The following is a 26,483-nucleotide window of genomic DNA, read 5'->3' as shown; positions in this document are numbered from 1 at the left end:
CCATACTCGTTTTAAAGCTTCTTGCAGATAAGCTCACTCTTAATTCTCGTGATGAAATTTCTTGTCTTTTCTTTTTTGGTGCAGGGTCTCACAAATGCTAGGCAAGTGCTCTACCACTGAGCCAACATCCTCAGTTGAAATTTATTTTCTTGATATGCTTACAAACAACTTACATTTAACTTACTTTAAAATATTTTCTTTGGAGGAGGGACACCTATTTGCCTTTTCCTCCATATATACCCTAAGATCTCTAAACAAAAATAAAACAAACAAAAAATACATACGTCTTATCTACTATTGTCTAAAGGTAATTATATTTCACAAAGAGTAGAAAAATAGTGTGTAGGCTACTTAGCTTCTTAACATTCATGTCTTAAGCTTCTCCTTTTTTGTTTCCTTTGTGTGTGTGTGCACATGTATGATGCTAGTGATTGAACCTAGGGCTTTACTCATGCTAGGCATGCTCTCTATCACTGAGCTACATCCTCGCTCTTTTATTTATTTTGAGGGAGGGCCTTGAACTTGTACTCTTCCTACCTGAGCCTTTCAGGTAGCCAAGATTACAGGTGTGTGTAATCTTGATGAAGAACCTGTTACCACGTTAATTATAGGTGCCCTAATCCCTAGCTGCACAGTCCTAGGGACAGTGCTTCTCAGTTATGTTAATAGCCAATCAGTAAAAAGCAAGGAAATTCTTTCATGTGCTACATACAGCATGTGAACCTTGAGGACGTTATACTAAGTGTAATAAACAAGGTGAAGAAGAGTAGAGTAGTAGTAAGGCTAAGGCTCTGTGTCCAGTGATTCTTGATCTTTCAGGCCACTACAGCTCAGGCATAGGGGGTCTCGATAAAGCCTAGCCTAAGAAGTTCCAGATTTCCTTTTGGGGTTGTTAATCAGAAGTTGGTATTAAGACAGTGCTTGGTCTCACTTGTTCCTATGTGCAAATATGGTTAGCCAGAGAGAGAATGCTGGGGAGGAGTGCGATATGGCCTAGTGGCAAGATCCCAGTATGCCTTGGTTCCTGGACAAATACATCCTAATGGCACCTTCCTCTCTTTTTTTAATAGTCCTTTTTGATACAAAACTAACATCAAAGATGGCTAAACTTTTTAGTTCACATGATGGGAGTAATATCATTCAGAAGTAATCATTGAAAGGGTAGTTGGACCACATAGCCACTGATGGCTATTCTCCCCCCTTATCACAAAATTTAAAAAAAAAAAAACTTACATAAAACAAACAAACATATATTTTACCACCTTCCATTTTGAAGTATATAGATTTTAAGTGTATCCACACTGTTGTGCAACCAATCTGCAGAATTTTTTCATCATACAAAATTAAAACTCAATACCATTAAACAACTCCCCATTTCCCTCTCCCTTTAGTTCCTGAGAACTACCACTATACTTCCTATACCTTTGACTCTGACTACATCAGCAGTCCCATATAAGTAGAATCATACAGTATCTGGGGTTTGTGATTAGTTTATTACACTTAGCATAATATCCTCAAGGTTCACACATGTTGTATTTTTAGTACATGAAAGAATTTCCTTGCTTTTTACTCACTGGCTATTAACATAAACCAGGACCAAAGGGGTAGTTAGCACATAAAACATGTTCCCAAGAGGATAATTTATGCCTTGCTATAGTTTGGATCTGGAATGTTCCCTGAAGGACCATGTGTTAGAGGTTTAGTCCCCCACGTGGGACTTTTAAGAGAAGGGACCTAATAGAAGGAACTTAGGTCACCAGGGTGTGTCCCTGGAGGGGATACTGGGACTCCATTCCTTTCCTTTCTCTTTGCTTCCAGGGTGCCATGAAGTAAGCAGCTTCCTCTGCCTGTGCTCCTAACATCACGAACTTTGCTACCATGGTTCCAAATGTAACTGAGCCAACTGGTCATGGATTGACACATAAGCCCAAACAAACCTTCCCTCCTTATAAGTTCATTATCTTGGATGTTTTTGTCACAATGAAAGCAACTTGACTAACCCATGCCTTAACTGGCCTAGTCCAACGTTTGCAGAACTCCATGCCACTGGACTCTGTCTCCCTTGGCAGTTTCTTATCCCCACTCTTGACTGAACAGACTACATGACACGGAGGAATCCTTTTCTTTAGGCTTTGCACATGTGCTCCACCTGGAGAATACCACTAATCAAAAAAGCTCTTTTTAAACTAGGTAAACAAGTTCTTCCCTAAGACTCAATCTCCAAAGTCAGATTTTCAGAGCTGACTCAGGGTAGTATTACTATTTATGCTATTTCCTGGGTCTATGAGATTAAGAATACCGTTGCTGCAGGAGGAACAGATGCAGGAGGAGAGCCAAATAGAGAGCTTCCACTATCAGCGTCATCTTCAAAGAGGAGTGATGCTCTCTGGGTCTTCTTTTGACTATATGAACAAACAAAAGGTCAAACTCAAGGCAAAAGTAATTTAAAAACAAAAATAATAAGCCATACCTAAAGCAACCCACCTATCATCTTCTATTGATCTTACACAGTTGAAAGCAAATAAGAAAAACTTTTAAATAGGAGAAATTTGTCCCTAGCTAGTAACCTATGAAGAAGAATCACTTAAGTAGAAGAGTCCAGGGTCCTTGTCACTAGTCCCTTGTCAGTTACTTTCAGTCAGTGTAGGTGCATTAGCTATTAGCTCTGCAAGCACCTGATGCCTTGGCATTCACAGATGTAGCGTTCCCCTCACCAGCAGAGGAAGAACCAGAGAATTCAGATATGCCTTCTTCCAAGGACAGGAAGACAGGTGCTTAGACAGAACACAGGGCCACAGCCAGCTTTGGGAAGTGGCCTTGTGATCTACCTTCTACTTCTTTTTTCATAGTAGCTTTAAGGAGACATAATTTACATACCATAAAATTAACCCCCATAAAGTACACACATCAGTGGATTTTCATATTTTCACTGTGCAACTATCATCACAATCTTAGCGTACATCTTTATCATCCAAAAAAAGAAAGTCCATGTCACTCACCAGTCCCTTCTCCCCACAAACCCTGGCAGCTACCATTCTATGTTCTATCTCTCTGGAGTTACCTACTCTAGACATTTCATAGAAATGGAATCATAGTCTCTCTCTTTCTGGTCTTTTATGACTGGCTTCTTTCAGTTAACCTAACATTTTCTAGTTTCATCCAAAGCCTAGTATGTATCATTACTTTATTCCTTGTAATTCATGAATAAATAATGCATGGTTATGCAACATTTTGTTTATTCATCTGATGATGAATATCCAGGTTGTTTTTACTTTTGGGCTACTATGAACAATGCTACAATAAACATTCATATAAGCTTCTGTATGAATATACATTTTTCACTTCTCTTAGGTATACACCTAGGAATGAATTTATTGGATCATATGGTTAACTCTATGTTTAACATTTTGAGGAAGTGCTAAACTGTTTTCCAAACTGGCTGAACCATTTTACATTCCCACCAGCAGTATATGAGGTTTATAATTCTTCTACATCCTCACCTACACTTATTGTCTATAAAACTTTCTTCTGAAATCTGATGAAAGCTATGCATTACTTCCCACATATAAAATTTTATAGACAACCTTAGGAACAACTGAAGATGGAATGAGTCTAGGGCACAGACAGCACTACTGAAAACCAGATAATGTACGTGGCAGTCAGTCATCAGAATTTATAAACGAGATGTTCAGTTTATGACTATGATCAGATTATGACTATGAATGTGTCCGGGGGCATGCTGATAATATAGGTAACTTCCCCCAAAGTACACGGAACACTCAACTGCAGTGGAGTGTTCATGAAGGTAGAGCTGTGTCTGCTCTCCACTCTTTACCCTATTCCTTCTCTTTCTTATCTGTTCAGGTCAGGGAAGGCTTCTTAAGAGAGGACTTATACTACCTCTTAAAAGAAGCTGGCCAGGAAAAAAAAAAAAAGGAAGAATAGTGTCCCAGGAGAAACAGCATCGGAAAGAAAGGAATGAAACACATCCCCTGCATTTATCATGATGAATGACAATGTCTAAGTGTTGGCAACATACCAGCTATTGGGCTCAGCATTTTGGATTTGGGTTTCATTTAATCATCTCAACAACTCTATAAGAAATGAGGAAACTAAGGTACAGATAAATTAGATAAATTTGCCCAAGGTTATTCAAATAGGAGATGGCAAGGCCAGAATTTAACATCAGGTATTGGGATTCTAGAGCCTATATTCTGAACCAGAAGCCAAAGAGGTCAAGACATGGGAGCCTAAAGCAGAGAATGGTGAAATCTGAAGAGAAGACAGTATTTGGAGATAGAAATATGAGGTACTTTTATTTTTATTTTTAAAATTTTTCAAATTTTTAGTTGTAGATGGACACCTCTACAACTTTTATTTATTTTTAGTTGGTGCTGAGGATCAAACCCAGTGTCTCACACATGGTAGGTGAGCGCTCTACCACTGAGCCTGAGTTATTTTTAAATCCAATGAAGCATAATCACACTAAGGTACGGGATTGACAGGTCCAATCAATTGCCCCTTTATGCTACTACTAGTCAGATTAATTTCAAATTAATCATTTAAAGTTTTCAAGAGAAAAAAGTATTATTGGTGAGAGTTATTTTGAACCCACAGTGAATCAGGCAGCATGTTACATCAACACAGCCCATGTTTATTCTAAGTTTCTTGCCAGCTTCAGTTTAAGTGTCAATGTGGACAGTCACTCAGGGCGGGTAGGACTCCCGAAACCTGGTAGGATACTAGAGCTCTGCAGAGAACTATCCCCTTAACAGGATGTTTTTCAGTGCAAAGTGACTTCTATAGAAATGACAAACTTTTAAGTAACCTTGACCAAACTATACAATCTTTAGGATAGCCCTGAGAAAAAACAAAACAAATACAAAATTTAAACCCTTGACAAACTAAGAAAAAGAATATTTCACAGTTTAAAAAAAAAAAATGACAGATAAAATCAAGTAAGGATCCAAGACAAACATTTCTCAGTATTGAGGAAGAAGACCTTGCCTATGAAAGGCAAGGACATTTGCATTTGCACTTGTGTTGGGACTAGGAGGTGCCAACCATTAGCAGTGGAAACAATGACCATCTTGGGCGCTGAAAATCTTTCCTCACTGCTACACACACTGAGTAAATAATTTCTTACAATGGCCATCTCACCTGTCCTTGGCAATAGCAAATAGATCATCTTCATCATCCTCTTCAAAGAGACTCGTTTTTTTCACCACCTTGGCCTCCTGGCCCTGGTTGGTTCCTGAGTCCCAGAGTTCTCCTTTGGACCTGCTGTCAGATGCTGACTTGGTCTGTGAATCAGTAATATTCCACTGGTCCTTAAAACATAAAACACATTATTAAAAATCCTCCCTGAGGTTGAGGCACAGCTCAACGGTAGATACTTGCCTATCCTAGAGAAAACTCAGAACGAACAGATTTTGCCAAATGCTCCCCAGCTTATTACCACTAGTTCATACCTCTTTTGTCCAATCATGCTTCTCTAAACTAAGCATGTCTTCCTCAGACTTAGCATGTTTTCCTGTTTCTCTGAGCCTTCATTTCTGATGGCTTCCAAAGAAGCCTAAAACTTACCTTAAATAACGTGTATGCTTTTCCTTTGTTGATTTGTCTTTTGGTACAGGGCCTCAGACATGAACCTTGTGATGCGTGAGAAATCTTTACTTCTCTACATGGCCTAACTCATCTGAATTAGCATGTATTATAATTTATGGGCCACACTTATTCTCACCATTTTGAACAGTAATCTTTAATTCACTGTATTGGACATATTAAATATCTTTAAGAAAAGACACAACCTTATAAACATTATTTTTTGGTAAATGATCTTCACTAAGTATGAAACAGGGGTAGTAGGTTAAAAAAAAAAAAACAATGTTTGGGTTAGCTATGATTTCTTAAATCCCCTCAGATACTATCTTCTTCCTCCTCTTCAGGCAAAATCTTAACCCACCTCTTCATCACTGCTGAACAACAAAGTAGATGCTTTCTTTTTGGACTGCTCCAAGGGTTTTACTTTCTCTTGACTCTGAGTTTGTAGAGATGATGTCTGCTTTGTAGCAGCTGGAACCACAAAAAGATTATCCTAGAAATAAAAATGGTGGAGAGGTATGATAGCTTCATACACATAAAACAGAAAATGTAAAGTTGTTCTCCCATGTCAAAGGGAGTTAAGTCTCCATCGATAACAGAAAATAACATATCTGGGGGGGGAAAAATCATTGACTGCTAGTAGATCCCACTCCACAGGAGCCTTTCTAACTACATTCTCTACCCATGGAAGGGAAACAGATTACCACTGAACTTGAAGACAGAATACTAGGAAGGAGCAGGGGAAAGACAACTTGAGGATAAGGTGGTAGGAGGGGAAACTGAGGCCCATTCAGTGCCCCCACCTGGTGGGGGTTAAAGTTTGGTTTGTTTCCCTTCTTATGTGGGCATGAGAGTCCCAGGAGCAGTCAGTCAGCAACTCACACCTCTTTTTATGAATTAGAAACTAGAGCAAAGGATAAAAAGAGAGAACAAAGAGACTTTCTCCATTCTTTTTTTTTTTTTTAAAGAGAGAGAGAGAGAGAGAGAATTTTTTAATATTTATTTTTCAGTTTTTGGCGGACACAACATCATTGTTTGTATGTGGTGTTGAGGATCGAACCCAGGCCTCACGCATGCCAGGCGAGCACGCTACAAAAAAAAAAAAAAAAAAAAAAACCCAAATCTAGGAAAGAGGATGGAATAACTTGTGTTTCAGGTCAATTTTTTTAAAAAGAATACAAAGTTAAGAAATAGTTAAATTCCTGACATCCTAAGGGTTGACGATTATGAGTTCAATGGCATTTGTAAATTACTTTGTAATCAAGTATCCAAAAGTATCTCTTCTTAAAGTCATGGAACAAAACTGTCAGAAGGTCCCAGACTGGGTTAGATTGGAAAAACCTTTAACAGCATGGTACAGCAGGAGGACCATCCCGAACCATAAAAATCAATGAAGGGAGCATTTACGGAGAATGTGGTAAAGTAGGACAGGTCATGAGAATCATGATCTGGCATCAAATGGGAAAACTAACGACAAAAGTGAACACTCATATTACTTACTCTGTTCTAGAAACTGTGCAAGGGTTTTACATTTGTTACTTTAGTTCTCACAACAATCCCATTTACCTATAAGCCATACAAGATCACAGAAAGTTGAGTTACTTGCTGAAGGTCCCTCGTGTTAAATGATGGGAGCTAGGTCTGAGGCGACAACCAATGAGCTTATCCACTGCATGATACTGCGTAAGGGTTAAAGTTTGGTTTGTTTCCCTTCTTATTTTTATCCACCACTCTGATCTCCCCATTCAGGTGGGAGTGAAAGGCTAAGTGGGGACATGGTCATTCTTTTTCCACTTTGTCCAAGACATTCTCGCACATCCTTGAGTATAACACAGATTCACTCTCTGAACAGTATTTCTCAAATGCAGAGTCTAAAAAATGAAATCTACTGAGCTTTCCTTAAGAATTAGGCTGGGAGTTGGGGATGTAGCTCAGTCACAGAGTGCTTGCCTAGCACATGAAAGGCCTTGTGTTCAACCCCTATCACCAAAAAATAACTAAACCCAACAAACAAAAACCACTTGGTTCAGGAGTTTAACATCCTCCTCAATGTATAGCTGGGAAAACTTAATGAGTTTCCCTAGACTCATTATTGTTTCATGAGTTGCAGGAAGCATGACTGCTTTCCCATCACCTCTCTACTACATGAGCCTCTGGCTATAAAGCCACATTAACAACAACTTCCCACTCATCTAAAAGTTAATTATCTAGTGCTGCAATAACAATATTTACCTCTTCATCTTCATCATCGAAAAGGGAGACTGACGTGGGTAGTTTGTTGGGCAGGAGAGATGCACCTTTGGACTTACTTGCATTTTGAGAAGAAAATAAATCCTGTCAGATCAAGAGTGAAGTTGCTGATTAGTTGGGTATATCAGTTCAATACAAAACACTAAAGATTAGAACATGGTGGTTGCCATGCATCTAGGTTGAAAGGGAGAGGGTAGGTGGCTAAAACAATCTTTAAAGAGCTTCAGAGTCTGCCCCGTTTGTGCGTGGCACAAATGCCTGATGTTTTAGAGGACAGCCACAGGACTCTCGGGACTTCTGTGTTCCTACCTAAATGATATAAAGCAGAAAGACATTTTCTAATCAATGTCCTATCAAAAAAATTATTTTAAAAAGCTTCTTTTTTCTATCTAAAGAATCAGAGACAATCACACAAATTCAATAATGGAAACAGAGGCTAGATTCCCAAATTACTAAATCTATGATTGTCCCATTATTCACACCTCTCTCCCCTAAGATCATAATGTTATTTTCTTTAAATAATACAACCTAAGTTTCTATTTAAAACCATTTGCTATTCTTCTTAGCCACAGCTATAAGCTCTTGCAAACCAGAAAGACCTCCAAGATTCTGAAGAAATCATCAGAATAATAATGTGTTAATACGTTGGCTTGGACTGCTAAGAAAGCTCTGTGAACTGAGCCACGTGAAATTAGAAATGAGTTATTTGAGAAGAATTCTTCTCAATACAGTGGTTTTCACCTGGGTTCCATGGAGTCCCACCTTTATATGCAGGTTTATAAAAAGGTGTTCTGATGTTTTCAGAAAATGAAAGCAATCCAAACCAAAGAGTAAAAACCAATTTTTACATCATAATTTCGGACCTTTCTTGGTATTAGAGAAAAAAAGATATTTCAATTACCTCAAACATGTCCCCCAAAATGACTTCCTAGGACAGGCTTCAGCTCCATACTCGAGAAATAAAAGAATCATGCCTTCTGCTTCAATGCTTTATTTCCCCTTGTTTTACTTTTTCTTGCCTAAGAATCCCAACAACATCCAATAAAATCATTCATTGTATGATGATACAAACAGGGCAAAGCCTTTGGTGGTGATTTTTTTTTAAATTTCTGGTTCCCTGACACTGCCACCATCGAGAAATAGGGACTATGCCCCTGCCATTTATTCTGGGTGGGCCTTTCTGACTGTCTCAAACAACAAACAGATGCAACATATGGAACACTTGATCCCAAGGCTGGGTTACAAAAGGCAATAATACAGGCTCTTCCCAGCTCTCTCTCTCTCTCTCTCAAGAATCTCACTTGGAACTCTGAATCACCACATAAAAGACTCAGCTTCCTTGAAGCTGTCATGCTAGGAGACCACTTGGGAATAGAGAGAGGGCCCAAGGAATCTTTCCCACCCAGGCACCAGACACATGAGTGGGATGATTCTTTGTCCATCCTCCCTCAGATATAAAAGACCCTCAGTGACAACTGCCAAGCTGAGCTCAGTCAACCTCTAGTTCCATAAGAGACAATAAAACTTGATGTTTGAAAGCACAAAATTGTGATTTGTTTCATAACGCTAATAACCAGAACACTTAGTAATTTCAGGCTTTTCCCTAAAATTAACTCAACATTTGTTTCTTCCATGGACTTAATAATTAATGAACAGTAAGTAATACCAAGCATTAGTACCAGAGGTAGCATGTCAAGTATATAAGCAGGGAACAAAATGTTGTGGAGCTTAAACTAATTTGGGGTAGAGACAATGAACAATAAATACACATGGTCCCCTGGCAACACATGCTATGAATAACAGAAGAGAGGAGAGGAGAAGGAGCACAGTGTGGTGCATGCCAACAACCTCGTCCTCTGTAGGGCCATCAGTTGAGGCCTCAGAAGACCTGAAGGAGTAAGAAAGTAAACCAACGAGCTTCTGAGGAGAGCCTTCCAGTGGGGCAGGAGCCAGTGCAAAGACCCTAAGATGTGAGTATAGCCCCAATGGGTGACAAACATGGAGTAACTCAGAGTGTGGGCCCTTCTGCATGGTGTCTTGATGGCTAGAAATCTGGCTAACCTGGACTTTAGCTAATTCCTATCTCTGTGCATGAGCCTTCAATGAAATGCAAACCTCAAAGGTGTTATTTACATCAAGCACAATCAGTCCACCTCCAAAGAGTTATGTATTCATCCTGGCTTTGAGCACAAAATCTAACCTTGAGAGCTGAACCTAGAGTCCACAGTTTCTTGAAATTACATGTAAATTTCTGCCATGTCCGTATATTTTTCTGTGAAGGGAACTTACTACTTCCCTTTATATTCTTGTATGGGTCTCCATCCCAAAAGGTCAGCCCAAAATCACTTCTGAAAGGACTAGGTGTGAGGGAGTCAGAAAAAGCAGTGCAGCTTCTGACAGCCCACAGGGACCAAGGCTACCCACAACCTGTGACTAGCCATAAGAAGACCAAATAAATGTCTCTATAGCATCAACCCCACTATCCAGTTAGCAAGACTATCAAAAGAGGAAGCAGCAGATTGCTTTCCATTCTGCTAAGAATGCCTCAGGATGTATACCAAAAAAAACAGCCTAAAATCAGAGCATCCTAAGACAGTTCTTTCCTCCCAGGAGATGAAATGGATTCAATACCAAAAGTAAGAAGTATTGCATACATACTGCTTTCTAAGGACCATGTATTTTTAAGACATTTGTTTCAAAGAAAGAAGTGAACTACTAAAGTCCTATGCCTCAAGGAACTGAACAACAACAAAAAAATATGATCAGTCAACAAATATATGAAAAAAATGTTCAATATCACTAGCAATTAGACAAATAAAAATTAAAACTACACTGAAATTTCATCTCACTCCAGTCAAAATGGCAAGTATCAAGAATACAAGTAACAACAAATGTTGGCGAGGGTATGGGGAAATGGGTATGCTCATACATTGCTGGTGAGACTGCAAATCGGAGTAACCACTCTGGAAAGCAGTATGGCAATGCCTCAGAAAATTTAGAATAGAACCACCATTTGACCCAGTTATCCCACTCCTAGGTTTATACCCAAAAGGACTTAAAATCAGAATATTATAGTGACATGGCCACATCAACGTTTATAGCAGCTCAATTCACAATAGCTAAGCTAAGGAACCATCCTAGGTGCCCTTCAACAGATGAATGGATAAAGAAAATGTGGTACACATTCACAATGGAATATTACTCACCATAAAGAAGAATGAAATTATGGCATTTGCTGGTAAGTGAATGGAACTGGAGACTATCGTGCTAAATAAAATAAGCCAATCCCAAAAAACCAAAAGTTGGATGTTCTCTCTGATATGTGAATGCTGACTCACAATAGGCAGGGGTGGGGGATAGGGAGGGGTAGGGGGTTGTCCAGAAGGACTGGACAGCGGGGAAGGGGGAAAGGGAAGGAGGTTAGGACTGGGAAAGACAGTAGAATGAACTGGACATAACTTTTCTACACTTATGTATGAATACACGACCAGTAACTCCACAAAAATGGGAGGTTATACTCCATGTATGTATGATATGTCAAAATACATTCTACTATCATGTATAACTAAAAAGAACAAATTTAAAAGAAAGTAAAGACTAATTTGGAAACAATTTCTAATCTCACATTCACACATGATCAAGTAAGAGAATTCCATACCTCAGAGTCCTCCTCATCCGAAAATAAACCTTTCTGAGTCTTTGTTTCTGACAAGAACTTGAGATTTTTGCTAGAAGGTACTGTAACCTTTGTGAGGGAAAAAAAGAAAAAATGAGGATTAGTAAGTAACATGCCTGAAAATTAGAGTATACCTAATCATTCATTCAGAAAACATGCTAAATCTCTTCTATGAGAAGGCCCCAAGTCATGAACCTTGGGAATAAAGATGCTGTGGACTTTGGGTGTGTACAAAGTTCACACAATTAATACAAAGAGAGAATTTTCAAGCAAAATAATTTAAAAATTAGTTTAAGTTAGGAAAGAGGAAAGAAACAATTCCTTGAGAAAGTAAATTCCCAAAATGAACAAGGCCCAGACATAGTGAGACAGTATAAGCAAGAGCATTCCAGACAGAGGACACTGAGAAAAGCAAGATAGAGCAAAAAGCATATCTGGTGCAGCAGGGAGCAGGACACACTTCCCATGCCATGCAATTCACAGAGGGGACATGTGCAATCAGAGATACCTAGAAAGGCAGGCTACCCAAGGGGCCACCATGTTCTGAATGCAGGGACTCTGGTGGCAGGAAGAGAAGTCAGGTTTCATAGTAAGGTCATAACACACTGAGATGACTTAGGAAACATGGGGGTGCAAGCTGTGCAGAACAGTGGGAGAAGGAAGCAGCTAAAGGAGCTTCAAGACTGATGAGGACGCAGTCACTGGCCAGACACAGGTCAATTTGAGAATCAACAAAAATGACAATGATGGGAGTGGGCAATAACATGTGGTATAAAGTATACCCACTCCCAAAATAACACTAAAAGTGGGGGGAAGGATGAGGAGAAACTTCTATTCGAAAGAATGTCAGCTAGTAAGGATAGATGAAATGCAGAATTAGACATTTTTTCATATTCCTTACAGGATAAATGGTTCAGGAAAAGATCACCAGTGGATATTAAAACCACTGCATGCAAGGCTGGTAGAAGACAGGAGATTCATAGTGTCGAAACATCACTTAGACATCAGTCTATAAATGACAGAAGAAATGAAGGCACCTTTCCAGTGGAGCAGTGTGGTTAGCACCTTTATTTATTTATTTAGGTACTGGGGATTAAACCCAGGGGCATTTAACAACTGAGCCACATCCCCAACCTTTTTTTGTATTATATTCAGTGACAGGGTCTCACTGAGTTGCTTAGGGCCTCACCAAGTTGCTGAGGCTAACTTTGAACTTGCCATCCACCTGCCTCAGCCTCCAGAGCTTCTGGGATTACAGGTAAACATCACCACTCCTGGAAGTTAGCACCACTTTAACCAAGTGATCAAACAAACTGTCACAAAGACCACAGTAGGCTCGAGGCATCTTGGAGGTGAGGCAGCGGACACTTTGCCTGCCTATATTTTTGCCAAAAATGCAAATCTAAACCTAATTTAATTAAAGTAAAATGATCAGGGAAATTCACATTGTTATACATTCAACAAGACAACTGGCTGGCCATAAAAAAAGAAAAACACAGGAGGCATTGCTTTAATTTTGTTAAAAAAAAAAAAAAAAGTGCTTTTTAAAAAAAACATTTTTGAGACAAGAAAAAGAATTAGAATATGGACTATACGTAAGAGAATTTCATGTCAGTTATTCTTTTTTTTGTCAGGTATGATTTTACAAAGACATGTTGGGACAAATGGGAGAAATCAGAATGTAGACTAGATATTATATTCCACTAAAGCACTTATATTAATCTCATAACTGTTAATGGCCTTTGATTACACAGAAATCCTTTAAAGAGATGTTTTACATTTAGGGGTAAAATGTCATAATGACTATAACCTACTTAAAAGCAGTTCAGGAAAAAACTGTATAGAAAGGTTCAGATGCATATAATATTGGGCAAAATCCTAACAATTGTAGGTATGTGGGTGCTCTAATTCTTCAAACTGCTTCAACACAAACATAAAAGGGAACAATACTTCCCTCTGGGCTTCAGATGAATTAGTAAACTGTCTCTGATCAACATTCCTTATTTTCCCTCCTGCTCACCGTTTTTTCTGCCCTTGCTTTGTTTTCATCTGTCTGATTCACAGTAGCTTCTGGCAAAGCTGCTGCTTTTTCTTTGAACAGATCTCCTTCTTCATCATCGAAGATACTGGCAGTGGATTTGGTGGATTTGACTTTTTCTTTAAAAAAGATACCACAGCATAAAATGACACTAGCATCAAAATCCTATCATAATATTCACAAATTAAAAAAAAAAAAGTCTTTCCCTTCAAAGGATATACAAAAAAAGTCATGCTATTTCTTATATGTAGTTACCTTGGTAATTTTCTTCATCCATCTTCCCCCCCCCCCTCCTCTTTCTTGTTTTTTTTTTTTTTTTTGCTAGGGAAGTGCTCCACCACTGAGCTACCACCCCAGTCCCATTGCCTTGGTATTTCTCAAAGAGCACAACAGTAGCACAAATGAAACCCTAGGCAGTTAGTTTAACCATCCAAAAGAGAAGCCTGAAGAAAGAAACATCATTTAAATAAGTCACCAAGTCCACACCATTCTAAGAATCTACTTTTTAAAAATACAACTATACAGAAACAGATAAAAACAAACCCTGAAATGCCCCCAGAACTCTACCTGCCCACCCAAACAAGACAGACATCAGAAATAGTTTGGAATATGTGCTGCTAAATTCCCAAAAGTTAATATAATAACTTTAGATATTAACAAGACTATAAATGAATTATAAGACAATCTGAGCAATGTGCCCTACCTTCTGCATTTGCCACTTAATGTACCTAGAAAATCTTCCCAAGTCCACTTGTACAAACCTTGTTCTCTGAACTCCACTTAACGGAACAACCACAGCTTACACTACTGGGTGGTTTCCAACCTTTCATTCCCATGAGCACTGTTGCACTGAATGAGGCATGGGTCACTGAAATGAGGGTACTGACTCATAAGTGTCCTGACAGTCATCTGTCAAGGAATGTGGCAACAACTTTTTTGTGATGCCAAACCAGTTCTCAAAGATGTCCACTGAGTGAGGGACCTCAGACTATTGTCATTTCATTAACTGTCATTTCAGGCTGTGGGTCTGAGTGTGTTATGCACCTGCCTGCCCTCTTTCTAAAAGAGCTAGACTATCATTTCTCCTCATGTTTTTGCTTCTATCCCTACTTCCTACACCTAACACTGGAAAAGAAGAGTTAGTCCAGATGGTCTGCTTCAAAATACATTCTGAACTCATCTATTCCTTATACCACCCTTTCTTTTTTCAAATTGTTAAAAGTATGTACACCTTAGTCATCTTTCTTTTCTGGCAAAGCCATTGAATCCTGCTCCTCCAAGTGTGACCTACAGAGTAGTGAACTCTGCCTACCAGGGAACTTGTTGGAAATGTAGATTCTCTCAGGCCCCATCTTAAGACCCATTCATTCAAAAACTTCACTTTAACAAAAGCCCCTGGGACATTAATCTGTACATTAATGAACAAACAACTTAAGAGGAAAGACTTTATGAACACACTTATTTAAATCTGGAAGAAGAAAAGGGAGAACCAAAGTAGACAAAGAGCTAAAGTCCTGTTATTCTTGGATACTTGAGTTTTTAGCAGAGAAGAGAAACTGGGACTAAATGACTAGTGTACAATACTCTGTTCATATAATTTACTAAAGGTTGCTGGAAGAACATATAATTAAAACTTAGTAATTCCAAAGGTCAGAATTATAATTTTTTAGCAGAAATTATAGGGGAAAAGATTTCAGCTCTGAATAAGAAGGACAATAATTAGTTTCTGGAGCAGAAAAGATTGGTCAATTAAACAGAGACCTCCAAGTTTGCACAACTTTTTTAAGTATAGATGAGACAATCACAAAAACACTTGAGAAGAGATTCTGGAACTGAAGACACACAGAACTAGGGAGCTATGTCCTTTTTAGGTCAACATTCTTTTTCTAACTTCAGAAACAGGTACCTGTCTTGGAAGGTTTGCTGCAGGATGCTGCAAAAAAGTCATCTTCATCATCATCATCATCATCGAAGAGGCCAGCAGGAGCTGGGAGGTGTGAGGTCTTCCCTGGAGTGGGCTGCTCAGGTTTCTGGGACTCCTTCAGTGATGGAGCAGAGGTGGCCCCAAATACATCAGTGTCCCCTGGGGGTGGAAAGACAAGACAGCCACAACTGAGAGCCAGGGGAGCCTCCTGAAGAAAACCAATACTATCTATCAAGAAGTATTAGCTTCAGTTTATACACAAAACATAAAGAAAGACAAATAACCTCTATTTCTTACTGCTTGGGATCATACCACAATGCAGAATGACCTGGACAAACACACAAAAAAGTCCAAGGCCACAGATTGTTTTGTTTTTGTTGTTTTGGTGTGGTGCTCGGGATCATGTGCATGCTATGCAAGCACTCTACCACTGAGCTATCCCCTCAATCCCCCAGGCGACTGATTCTAAGAGAATATGAGCTAACGTCAGAAAACAACCTCTTTCAACATGCTATTCAATGCCCTCTGAAGCTTCCAGGTACCTCTTATTCTCCAGTCATGCCCTAGAAAATCACAGCTTAAAAAAAAATGACAAAACATTAATTGTATACTTATTTAAAAAACAAACACCATGTTACCTAAAAACACAGACACAGCTCCTGCTGGGATTTTCTTTCCAGGTTTGGTGGATGAAGACTCTAGATAAAGAAAGGGACAATCACTTCACAAATAAAATAACTTTCCTAACTGTTAAACTCACCTTTCCTGAATCATGCGCAACATGACACATACCTAAATAGGAAACCTGTTGAAACTAATTTTTCCAAAGTAAACCATTTAAAAATTCTTGGGTATTTTTCTTCTCTAACAATGCCAAGAGTTCTCCCTGAGGATTGATATAGTCCAGCTGTAATTTCTGGGGATTGTCATATGTCTACAGTCAAACAGCAGTAGTGGGGACAACTAGGGGAGGCATGGACAAAGCAACCAGGTCCCACAAAATAATTCTAACTCTACCTATTCCAGCTTGATGAGCTGAACAAGTAAAAAGGAATAGTACAAAGTGTGAGACATCAATGAAAAAAAGTGAAGACAATAACAGCAAAGAAGAAAATGACATAAGTCAGTCATCAGGAGATAAAAGGTGGAAAACAGAACCCAAAGGACAGTGAGCTGATGTCAGGATTCCAACCCTGAGGAAATGTTGTCTGGAAGATCAAGTTGCTTAAAACAACTAATTCCCAAGAACTACCTCAAATCTAATAAAACTACAGGTATAAAAAAAATTATAAACTTTTCAAAAACTCAAAACATGGGCTGGGGATATAGCTCAGTATTAGAACACTTGTCTAGCATGTGGAGGCCTGGGTTCAATCTCCAGTATTTAAAAAAAAAAAAAAAAAGAAACCCACTCTACACAGATGATTCTGATGCACAAGAGCTGGGGAATTATTGATGGCCAACTTATATGCAGAATATTAAAAGCACTTCTTTGAATTTAACTTCTTTAAGTTAAAGATATCATAAACACTACTACAGAGTACTTTTTCTTTTTGTAAATTCTCTCCCAAGAAAAAGGCAAATCTGCACTTTAGTTTACAGATATAGTGTTTTTTCTAAGAAATGAATGAGTGAAATCAAACTGTTTTCAACTGGGCCAAGAAAAAAACAACAGCTTTCAGCTCAACAAAGAAACAACTTTGGGCATTTCATCTCCTTACAGGAAAGAAACAGTTGTGAAACCCCCACAAGGAAAACGCAGAGTAGGTCCAACCCCAGCTTACCTTCATTAACGGGGGCTTGGGGTTGCTGATCCCGGGGGACTTCCCTGAAGAGGTCACTCTAGTTGTAGTAGGTATGTGACAAAGAATTTTAAAATGTAAAGGTAATTATAGCTGCATTTAAAGATTTCTAAGGAAAAGTACCCTGTAATTCAAAGCTATATATGTACTATTCTGACAGAAAATCAGTCATCAAGTGAAGACTATTGCAAAATAGAACCTTAAGTAATTTGGGCCTGCTCAGGAATTAAATACAAAGATCAAATAAGGTAAGAAATAATCACCTATCTGACCAAGTAAATCCTTCACTATTAATACTCACTCTCACATTCTCTCCTCACCTACCAAAGGACAGTAGGAAATAGTATTTCTCACTCTATGATTCTGAAATATGTCCCAAAATAGGAAAATAGAAGGAACTTCCAAATGAAAAGCTATTTTTCTCCTACTAAAAGAACAAAGTATATTTCTTCCTTGTGAACCCATGACAAACAGCTATAGGAAACATTACTGAGTACTGCTCACAAACCTCCTCCTCATCATCATCATCAACTCACCTCCTCATCATCATCAAAAAGTCCTTGTCCTCCACTGAACAGTCCGCCTCTAGAACCAAATGGTGAGAAGTCTTCATCTGTCAACTTGGGGGCTGCAAATAAGCTATCTTCTTCATCTAGCAAGCAGAAATGTTGTGCAAGAAGAGTTAAAGTGTGTTTGGAACCCAAATTCCTGGGGCTGCCTCTACAACATCCACAACACTGGAATGGAATTTAATCATATCTAACCAGGAGTAGCTGAAGGCACACTTGCAGATTTCATACAAAAACCTATTAAACAGTTCACTGAGTCCCTCAAAAGGGTCTTGGGGCTCTCATTCTCAAGTTGGTAAATGTCCAGAGCACAGTCAATTCTTCAGGAAATCCTCCTAGACACATTTACTTTGAAGTGAGAACACAGCTCAATTGTCACATTCAAGACCCATCTCCCCAAGAATCTAGGGGAAAAGCAGGCTGAAGAAAGAGATCTACAGATGGACATAGCAACAAGATGAACATACATAATGGACATTACTATAAAATACAAAAGGGCCTGCTATAGTCTTTACTGAAAATGCTAGCAAACAGTTAGGTAATGGCCTCTATAAAAATTTAATAATTCAAATGTTTACAGACATTTTGCTCCACATCCACCCGTCACCTCAGGATCCCAAAACATGATCTTTGATTGTTTTTGGTTTTTGTTTTTAATATTTTTTTTTTACTTGTAGTTGGACACAATACCTTTATTTCATTTATTTATTTTTATGTGGTGCTAAGGATTGAACCCAGGGCCTCACACATGCTAGGCGAGCATACTACTGCTGAGCCACAACCCCAGCCCTAAGTAGTTTTGAAAAAGAATTCACTTGTCAGCATCTAAAGCAACACTTTATAAATGATATATAAACAATATTCCTGAGTCAAAAAGGCTCCTTAAATAATCAAATTGAGGGAAAGGCCTACCATCCGAAGGTGTTCTCCTTTCCTTCTTCTCTTTTAATGTCTTCCGGGATTTTGCCTCTCCTATGGATAAGATTTGAATATTTCTATTTTAATAAGACATAGCCCATCCTTAGTTTTTATGTGTGTATTTTTTCTCTCTACATACTATATGATATTCACTCTCTCTGTCTATATGTCTGTCATCCTCATGACTCAGGCTAAAGACAGACATTCAACTTCATATCTCAGCTCCAATGGAGCACTTAACCCAACGCCTTATACAAAAGAAGGTATTCAAGAGAGTCATCTTTGTATGCCAAAAGGTTGCTGCTTATATGCCAAGATCATCTTCATATCAGGACCATACTTTTTCAAGAAATCATTCTGATATCTATCCTATTAAATAACTACAATATACTATATAGTGTATTTTCTTATTTAGTCAATATATAGGAGTAAACATTTAGTCAGGAACTCAATCTGGTGCTCACAGTCCTCTGGAGTACCCATTAACTCCCTGGAATTGCCTGTAAAATCTTATATACAAATGCACATGTTCATTTTTCTTCCAGGGTTCACAGTGTTCCATTATCAAAAGCCGTTTTTGAATCAAAAACAGAATAAGAACTACAATGTAATTTGAAAGGGAACTCCACCCTCAGAGAAGTCAGCAGAGGCTCCCACACGTTATTTACCACCCCCATTAACTATCCTCTGAGGCTCACCTATTTGCTCCTCTTCTAGTCGATTAGAGGCATCCCCTTTGATCCTGGCTGCCAGCTCATCGGCAAATGATGTAGGTCTTTTCTATGGACAGAAGAGAACAAAAGAATTACTATTGGGGCTGGGGATGTGGCTCAAGCGGTAGCGCGCTCGCCTGGCATGCGTGCGGCCCGGGTTCGATCCTCAGCACCACATACAAACAAAGATGTTGTGTCCGCCGAAAACTAAAAAATAAATATTAAAATTCTCTCTCTCCCTCCCTCTCTCACTCTATCTAAAAAAAAAAAAAAAGAATTACTATTATAATAGACAGATAACTTTTGGTCACCACAAAATTACACATATCAACACATGCAAAGAAACTGTATCAAAGAAAAAACTAGATGAATTTAACTAGATGAATTTAAACATATGCACACTATGGAGATAACGCAAAGAACGTGATTCATAATAGTGTTCCTTCAAAAGGATATATGTGCTCTTTATTACCTTATTTTTTTACTAGCACACTTTAATACCTGAAAAATCTAAACAAGAAAATTATCATAAGGTGCTTGGTAGATGACGAAAGAGCTTTAAGTCTTAAAACTATAAAACTGAATGTATTCTGAATGATCTGAGCTGTAAAATTGTAACATTGAAAGAAGATGACAATTGTATGGCAAGTGGGGATGCTCACCATTGTTTTCACCAAAGTGTAAATGCAATTACAAATATGACACAAAAGATGACTACAAATGTAAGTGAGTATATAAGGACTGAGTCATAGGCACCATTTCTAAAATCTGGCCAAGTGACAGCAGCTACAGTCTTTCTTACTAGTCTAGTATTTTCTTCAATATCTTCAATGTCTTCCTCTTCCTTCTCAGAGTCAGCAAAAAGGTCACCATCCTCCTCTTCCTCTTCATCACTCATTTGTGCAGTGTTCTGAGTGTAAAAGACCAGATTTGAACTATTAGTCACAAATCATCAGGCTCAAAAACAGATATTCTCGTGGCTAGGGTTGTGGCTCAGCCTTAGAGCACCTGCCTAGTACGTGTGGGACCCTCAGTTCAATCCTCAGCATCACATATAAATAAATAAAGGTACTGTGTCCACCTGTAACTAAAAACATTGAAAAAAAAAGAGACAGAGAGATACTGTCACTTAGTTTTGCATTTGTCCCTTCACAAAGGGAATAACTAATAGATATATTGATAATAATGATAGCAATGTAGCAAACAAACAATGAAGCAGAAAGTATATGTGGCAGAACAAATAATACACAAGGATTAATTAGAATAAAAATAAAGAAATTACTTTTTTGGAGGGGGACAATACTGGGAATTAAATCCAAGGACACTTTTCCACTAAGCTACATCCCCCCAGCATTTTAATTTATTTTATGACAGGGTATCACTAAGATACCCAGGCATACCTTGAACTTGCTATCCTTCTACCTGCTGAGTAGCTGGGATTACAGGTGTGTGCCAACATGCCTAGCTAGAACTTACTCTTTCATCTTTCAATAAGGATGTAATAGCAAGAACATACAACTGAAATATGAAATATTCAAGAAGTTCATCACAAGAGAAATAAATAAAACAATGTCTTATTTTAATAAAAACACTAGGTAAGAATAAAAAGAAATAAACTGTAACAACTAAAGAGCCATCCAAGTAGACCAAGTAAAAAAGTGGAGAATGACAAATCCAGCCTAATACCCTGCCCCACTCTACTGTATCATTTCTAAGAATTCAAATGTATTTGCAGAATACATTCCATTATAAAAGCAATGGAAAAGACTTAGAAAGGCACACTGCCAGATCATAATATCAGCTGCCTCTGAGGAGTATGAGAAGACAATGATGGTGGGCTTAAATACAACCTTATTTGTTGAATTCTAATTTTTAATTTTTCCAAAGGTACCTAGTATGTCTAATTTGTACAATCTTTAAAAAGTTTTTTTGTTGTTGTTGTTTTCTTTTACTGTTTAAGTCACTAAGAGAATTGTCAGCACTATGCCAAAAGGATTTTATTACCTAATTTAATCCTTAAAACCGTGAGGTTAGCTATGGCACACAAAACCAGTCTAACTCAATAAAAACAGATGGGAATTCAGTGTTTTTTAAACACTGTATTGTACTGTTTGAAAAACTGTTTGTATTTATAAATATTAACAGCAAATTTCATAGAAAAAAAATATCTTCTGACATTAGACTGCTTATTAAAACTATAGAGACCAACCATATTTCTGAATACAACCTGGAAAACAGAAGTACCAATCAATAAGTACAAAATGCTTCATTAGATTTCCCTTACCAGGTGTCAACCTACTTTACATACAGAGATATGAAAAATTGTGGTGTATGTGTAATAAGAATTGTAATGCAAAAAAAGTACATGCATAAAGACATGAATTGGTGTGAACATACTTTATATACAAAGATATGAAAAATTGTGCTCTATGTGTGTAATAAGAATTGTAATGCATTCTGCTGTCGTGTATTTAAAAAAATTTAAAAAAAAAAAAAGATTTCCCTTACTACCATATATCAGCATGTTTAAAAACATAGAAGAGGCTGGAGATAAAGTTTAGTAGTAGAGCAATATGGATATGTGTGAAGTTCAATCCCCACTACTGGAAAACACAAACACACACACACAAGTAAGTTTACAAAGAAAATTACAAAGACTATTCAAAATGACAAGGAAAAGCCGGGCACGGAGGTGCATGCCTGTAATCCTAGCAACTTGGGAGGCTGAGGCAGGAGGATCAGGAGTTCAAAGTCAGCCTCAGCAAAAGTGGGCACTAAGCAACTCAGTGGGATCCTGCTCTAAATAAAACACAAAATAGTCTGGGGATGTGGCTCAAAGGTGGAGGGCCCCTGAGTTCAATCCCTGGTACTCCCCACAAAAGTCTGACAAGGAAAACATATTGACATAAAAGAACAAATAATAAAATATGCATGTGACAAAAAGAACATGCCCTTTGATAGATAAACAAAAATTAAGATAACTGTGCTAAGACAGTAGGAACAATTATATTCATCTTGTGATCATTAATGTCTCAAGATTTTAAAATGAGAAGAGGACTCATAGTTCAGTTTGGATAATGGGGTATACTTTTTATAGGATCTTTTTCAAAATTTCTTATTTTTTTTCCTTAAGGAAAATGAAATCATAAAGCAAAATTGGGAAAAAATACAAAGGGAGTAGTTAGCATAAATACAAAGGAAAATTAGTTGTAAAACATGAAAAAAATCCTCACTTTGTCATAAATGTTTCAAAAGTAATTTTAGTATATATGCAACACTTCAATTAAAATTTAGAAGTAAATATCATGCAGATGTATAAATATCCCACCATTACAAATAATTACAGTGCACCAATAAAAGAATTATTAAAAAAACAGAAATAAAGTCACTTCAATACATGAGCCTTACCTGGTTTTGATCATTGTCACTATGATTGGCAAAATCATCATCAGACTCCTAGCGGGGGGAAAAATAACTTTGTTGTTTACAAAGGCTTTACTTAGAAGCACAGAAATGATTTCAGGTCGAAGACTGGGGAAAGTTTAGCAGAGGAAAAGCTCTGACACTTAATCTCTCATACTGACTACTTGCCACCTTAAGTATCAAGATGTAAACAGGTGGATAGTTGACAATTATTATGAAAGGTCCTATCAGCTAATGTAATTTTTGTGGCCAGTGAAATACCTCTAAACATTTGTTCTTGGCATCTGTACTTTACATTCTAACCTTTGGATTCAAAGTAAGAGCTACACATTTAATTGACTAAATTTTCAAAAGCTGGTGTGTTATTTTACATTTTGGATCCACTTTCTATACTCCCTCTAGGTAGAATAACTACTTCATCAGGACCAAGAAGGGAACATAAACAATTTAGTAAAGAGCTGTATCAACAGGTTAAAAAAAAAAAAAAATTCAGAGAATAACTATCTATTGTAGCAAGGCTGCTTAAAGAAAAGTCACTTCTTACTGCTAGAGAAGGCAGGATGGATGAGAAGACAAGAATGTGCAAACAAAATGGTGTCCTTTTGGAAATCTGATACTAAGGACCAGCCTTCAAAATTTCTCTGCCCTTTGCAATAATGAATACTCCATCTAAGAATAACTCAAGACTCTAGACACTAGATCAGGGAGTCAGACTACATGCTATAAATACAAAAATGCTAGAGAATGCTTTAAAGCATCCTTTCATCTAGAAAGTTTTGTAGTTAAAACATGTTAAATGTAGATTTTTTTTCTGCTAGGATTATTCAGAAAAAAATACATTCAAAGACTTTATCGTAAGTGGAGATTTCACCAAAATATCTAAGCTGCCTCCTCAAAATAAATGGGAAGAAAATGGATTTGGCAAGGTGGGAGGGAAAGTAAGGGTAAAAGAGATTCAAGCAGTGCTGTTTCTAACACAAGACAAAAAGAAAATCTAACACCAAGGATAAAACTTCAGAGTATGGACGGGCATGGTGGTACACACCTACAGTAACAGATACTCAGGAGGCTGACGCAGGAAAATCATTTGCACAAAAGGGTTCGAGACCAGTGTAGGCAAGCATAGCCAGACTAGTCACAAAAAAAGAACAAAACAAACAAACACACAAAAAACAGATCACCACCAATTCACAAAAATGTTTTGTACTTAGCTGGCTAAGCACATCCTAAGTTTCATGCTTACCGTGACCCAATCATAGCAAACAGTGTTTACCTCTTCTTTCTCTTCTTCACTGTCCACAATACTGCCACGATCGCTGCCTACAGAACCCTCTGTTGAGAAGAAGATAAGGGTTAGCACTAACATGCATAAGAAAATGTCCTTAATGTCCTTCCTCAAAATCACAAACAATAGCATGAAAGCTATCTATACCTACTAAATGTAATTAAAATTATCTTTATTACATTAAGAATAGAAAATGTGTACAGTCTCAAAGTATCTTACCACAAAAAAGAAAAAAAATATTCATAAACTGGCTGGTATTCTTCAAAGGTGTCAAGGTCATGAAAAGCAAAGCTGAGCAAATGTATCAGACTAAAAGATGACTAGAGAGATTTGACAACTAAATGCTGTAGGAAATCCTGGATTGAGGCCTGGACCAGAAAAAGATGGTAAAAGATATCAACGGACAAATGGCAAAATCTAACTATGACTGAAGATTAGGTAACAGTATTATGTTCAATAAAACTTTCTGATTTTGGTCATTATACTAGAGCTACATAAAAGAATGTCCTTGTACTCAGAAAACAGAGAGAAACATTTAGGAATAATAGGGCACAACGTCTCTAGTAGGTTCAGGAAAAAAAAAAGTGGAGATTTTATATATATATATATATAGAGAGAGAGAGAGAGAGAGAGAGAGAGAGAGAGCGCACACGCAAGATCAAACAAATGTGGTAGCTCTTTCGCTTCGCTCCGGGTGGAGAAGCTGAATGTGTAATCAGCAGTGGATTGTAAGTACCCGAGGCAAAGAAAGCTCAGTGCGCCCCGCCTTTTTTTTTTTTTTCTTTTTTTTTTTGAATATTTTTTATACAGGGAGAGTTTGTGGATTGGGATTGCTGGCGGGGCTGTGGTTTCTGTGCCGAAAATCCACTCCGCGGGAGCCGCCATTTGCTTTCTGCTTGCCGTCTTGATGGCTCTGTATACACTGTCCGGCAGCCGCACCTAGAGGTTGGAGCTGGGCTGCGTGCCGAGCCCTGTCCTCCGAAGGCTGGACTGCAGCCTCGAGCGTCTCTGTGGCCTGTTCGCCGCTGCACCTTCGGGCAGAGCCTGCTCTGGGGTCGTTCTGCACCCCCCTGCCAGGGGACCCGTGCTCCGGAGGAGGGGGACGGAGAGCCGCGGCGGCAGCCGCTTGGGCCCCTGGGGCCTGGCACCGGGCTGAAGAGCTGCGGAGGCCAGGGCGGCTCTGCTACGGTCGCAGACAAGCGCGGACGCTCGTCAGCGCGGCCCAGAGTTTCATTTCTAGAAATCTGGACTGGAAACAGAAGCAGCAGTTTGTATAATCCCAAGAACTTGCTTATACCAGGAAGCTGTAAGGGCAACATGAATATCACTGAGGAGATGTAACATGGTGGCAGGCGCAGAGAGATCAAGTCTCTGACATCTTCAACTGCGCGGGCATAGGGAGCCGTAAACTGTCTAAATGCTGTTTGCTCAGGATCACTAGGCAATGCTGAGCTGACGTGGATCTGGGGTGTACAGGCTGGGCCCCTCAGAACACACACACAGAGCCCGAATCGGAGGCAATTAAGCTCCGGTTCGCCTGCTTCGTGTGACTCAGCACTAACGATCCCGCTGAAATAATTGGTCGGCCCTTAGGAACTTACAGAGGTAAAAGCCAACCGAGCCTTCATAGGCAGTGGCCACAGGACTGAAACGGGGATTGGGAGAGACAGTCAGGACCCACCCGTTGCATTGGTCATCCGGCAAAGGGAACAAACGGTCACCATTTGCATGGGATATCACCATGGCAGAGAAATGGCGTCACGGGCGGAGGAGATAACTGCATTGAAACCAGCGCGACAGGTGTGTAATCCCCTAGCCATCTCTCTCCACACAGCGGGGAAACCTTAAGGGCCACTCCCAGCTCTCCTGTGAACGCAATAACCAGACCGAGGGAATCAGGAGTGGCGCGGGACTCGCGGCGCGGAACTCCCGGCTACCGCTCCCACCAGTGCTGACAACTGAGGTCTCTTGCACCAGCTACCGGGGGCGTGGCTACAGGAGGGCAAGCAAATTCGCTGGGGGATCTCAGCCCCAAGCTCTACAAACTTAGGGTCTGAGGGAGGCAAACAGGGAGAGTGAGCCCAGGTGTTCATGAAAACAGGGCTCCCAGGAGCAGCAGACCTGGCGTGTAGCCAGTATTGTGGTAAGCGCCACAGGTGAGCACGGCCTGGCTTGAGGAAACACAAGACAAGGCCCTAGACACTCAGGATTGGAGACCCGCCCAGTCTAGGAGAAAGAGCTGCTGCACAGTGAATGGTTCCCACCTATTGAGAGGAGAAGC

At 39.0% G+C, this 26,483-nt stretch overlaps 1 protein-coding gene across 5 annotated transcripts in view; it reads right to left on the bottom strand.

The window, feature by feature from the left end:
• The window catches only part of Washc2a (WASH complex subunit 2A), a 72,143-nt gene that overhangs the window by 25,329 nt on the left and 20,331 nt on the right, over positions 1–26,483 (bottom strand). For all 5 annotated transcript variants that reach the window (XM_058580012.1, XM_058580014.1, XM_046446737.2 and 2 more), the window contains exons 7-21: positions 24,191–24,249; positions 22,903–22,950; positions 20,297–20,404; positions 19,480–19,561; positions 18,776–18,835; positions 17,831–17,946; positions 17,277–17,334; positions 16,131–16,190; positions 15,475–15,651; positions 13,551–13,687; positions 11,513–11,599; positions 7,837–7,938; positions 5,966–6,097; positions 5,161–5,330; positions 2,300–2,402 (exon numbers count right to left, since the gene is read on the bottom strand). In XM_058580012.1, coding sequence (XP_058435995.1) covers positions 2,300–2,402; positions 5,161–5,330; positions 5,966–6,097; positions 7,837–7,938; positions 11,513–11,599; positions 13,551–13,687; positions 15,475–15,651; positions 16,131–16,190; positions 17,277–17,334; positions 17,831–17,946; positions 18,776–18,835; positions 19,480–19,561; positions 20,297–20,404; positions 22,903–22,950; positions 24,191–24,249 — 1,499 coding nt within the window. The remainder of the gene's footprint in view (positions 1–2,299; positions 2,403–5,160; positions 5,331–5,965; positions 6,098–7,836; positions 7,939–11,512; positions 11,600–13,550; positions 13,688–15,474; positions 15,652–16,130; positions 16,191–17,276; positions 17,335–17,830; positions 17,947–18,775; positions 18,836–19,479; positions 19,562–20,296; positions 20,405–22,902; positions 22,951–24,190; positions 24,250–26,483) is intronic.

Source organism: Marmota monax, unplaced genomic scaffold, assembly GCF_021218885.2.
Source record: "Marmota monax isolate L192 unplaced genomic scaffold, Marmota_monax_Labrador192_F-V1.1 WCK01_AAM20220418_F8-fsc00207, whole genome shotgun sequence".
NCBI lineage: Eukaryota > Metazoa > Chordata > Mammalia > Rodentia > Sciuridae > Marmota > Marmota monax.
Note: the sequence above shows the minus strand (reverse complement) of the source record. Positions and strands in the feature narration are given on the sequence as shown.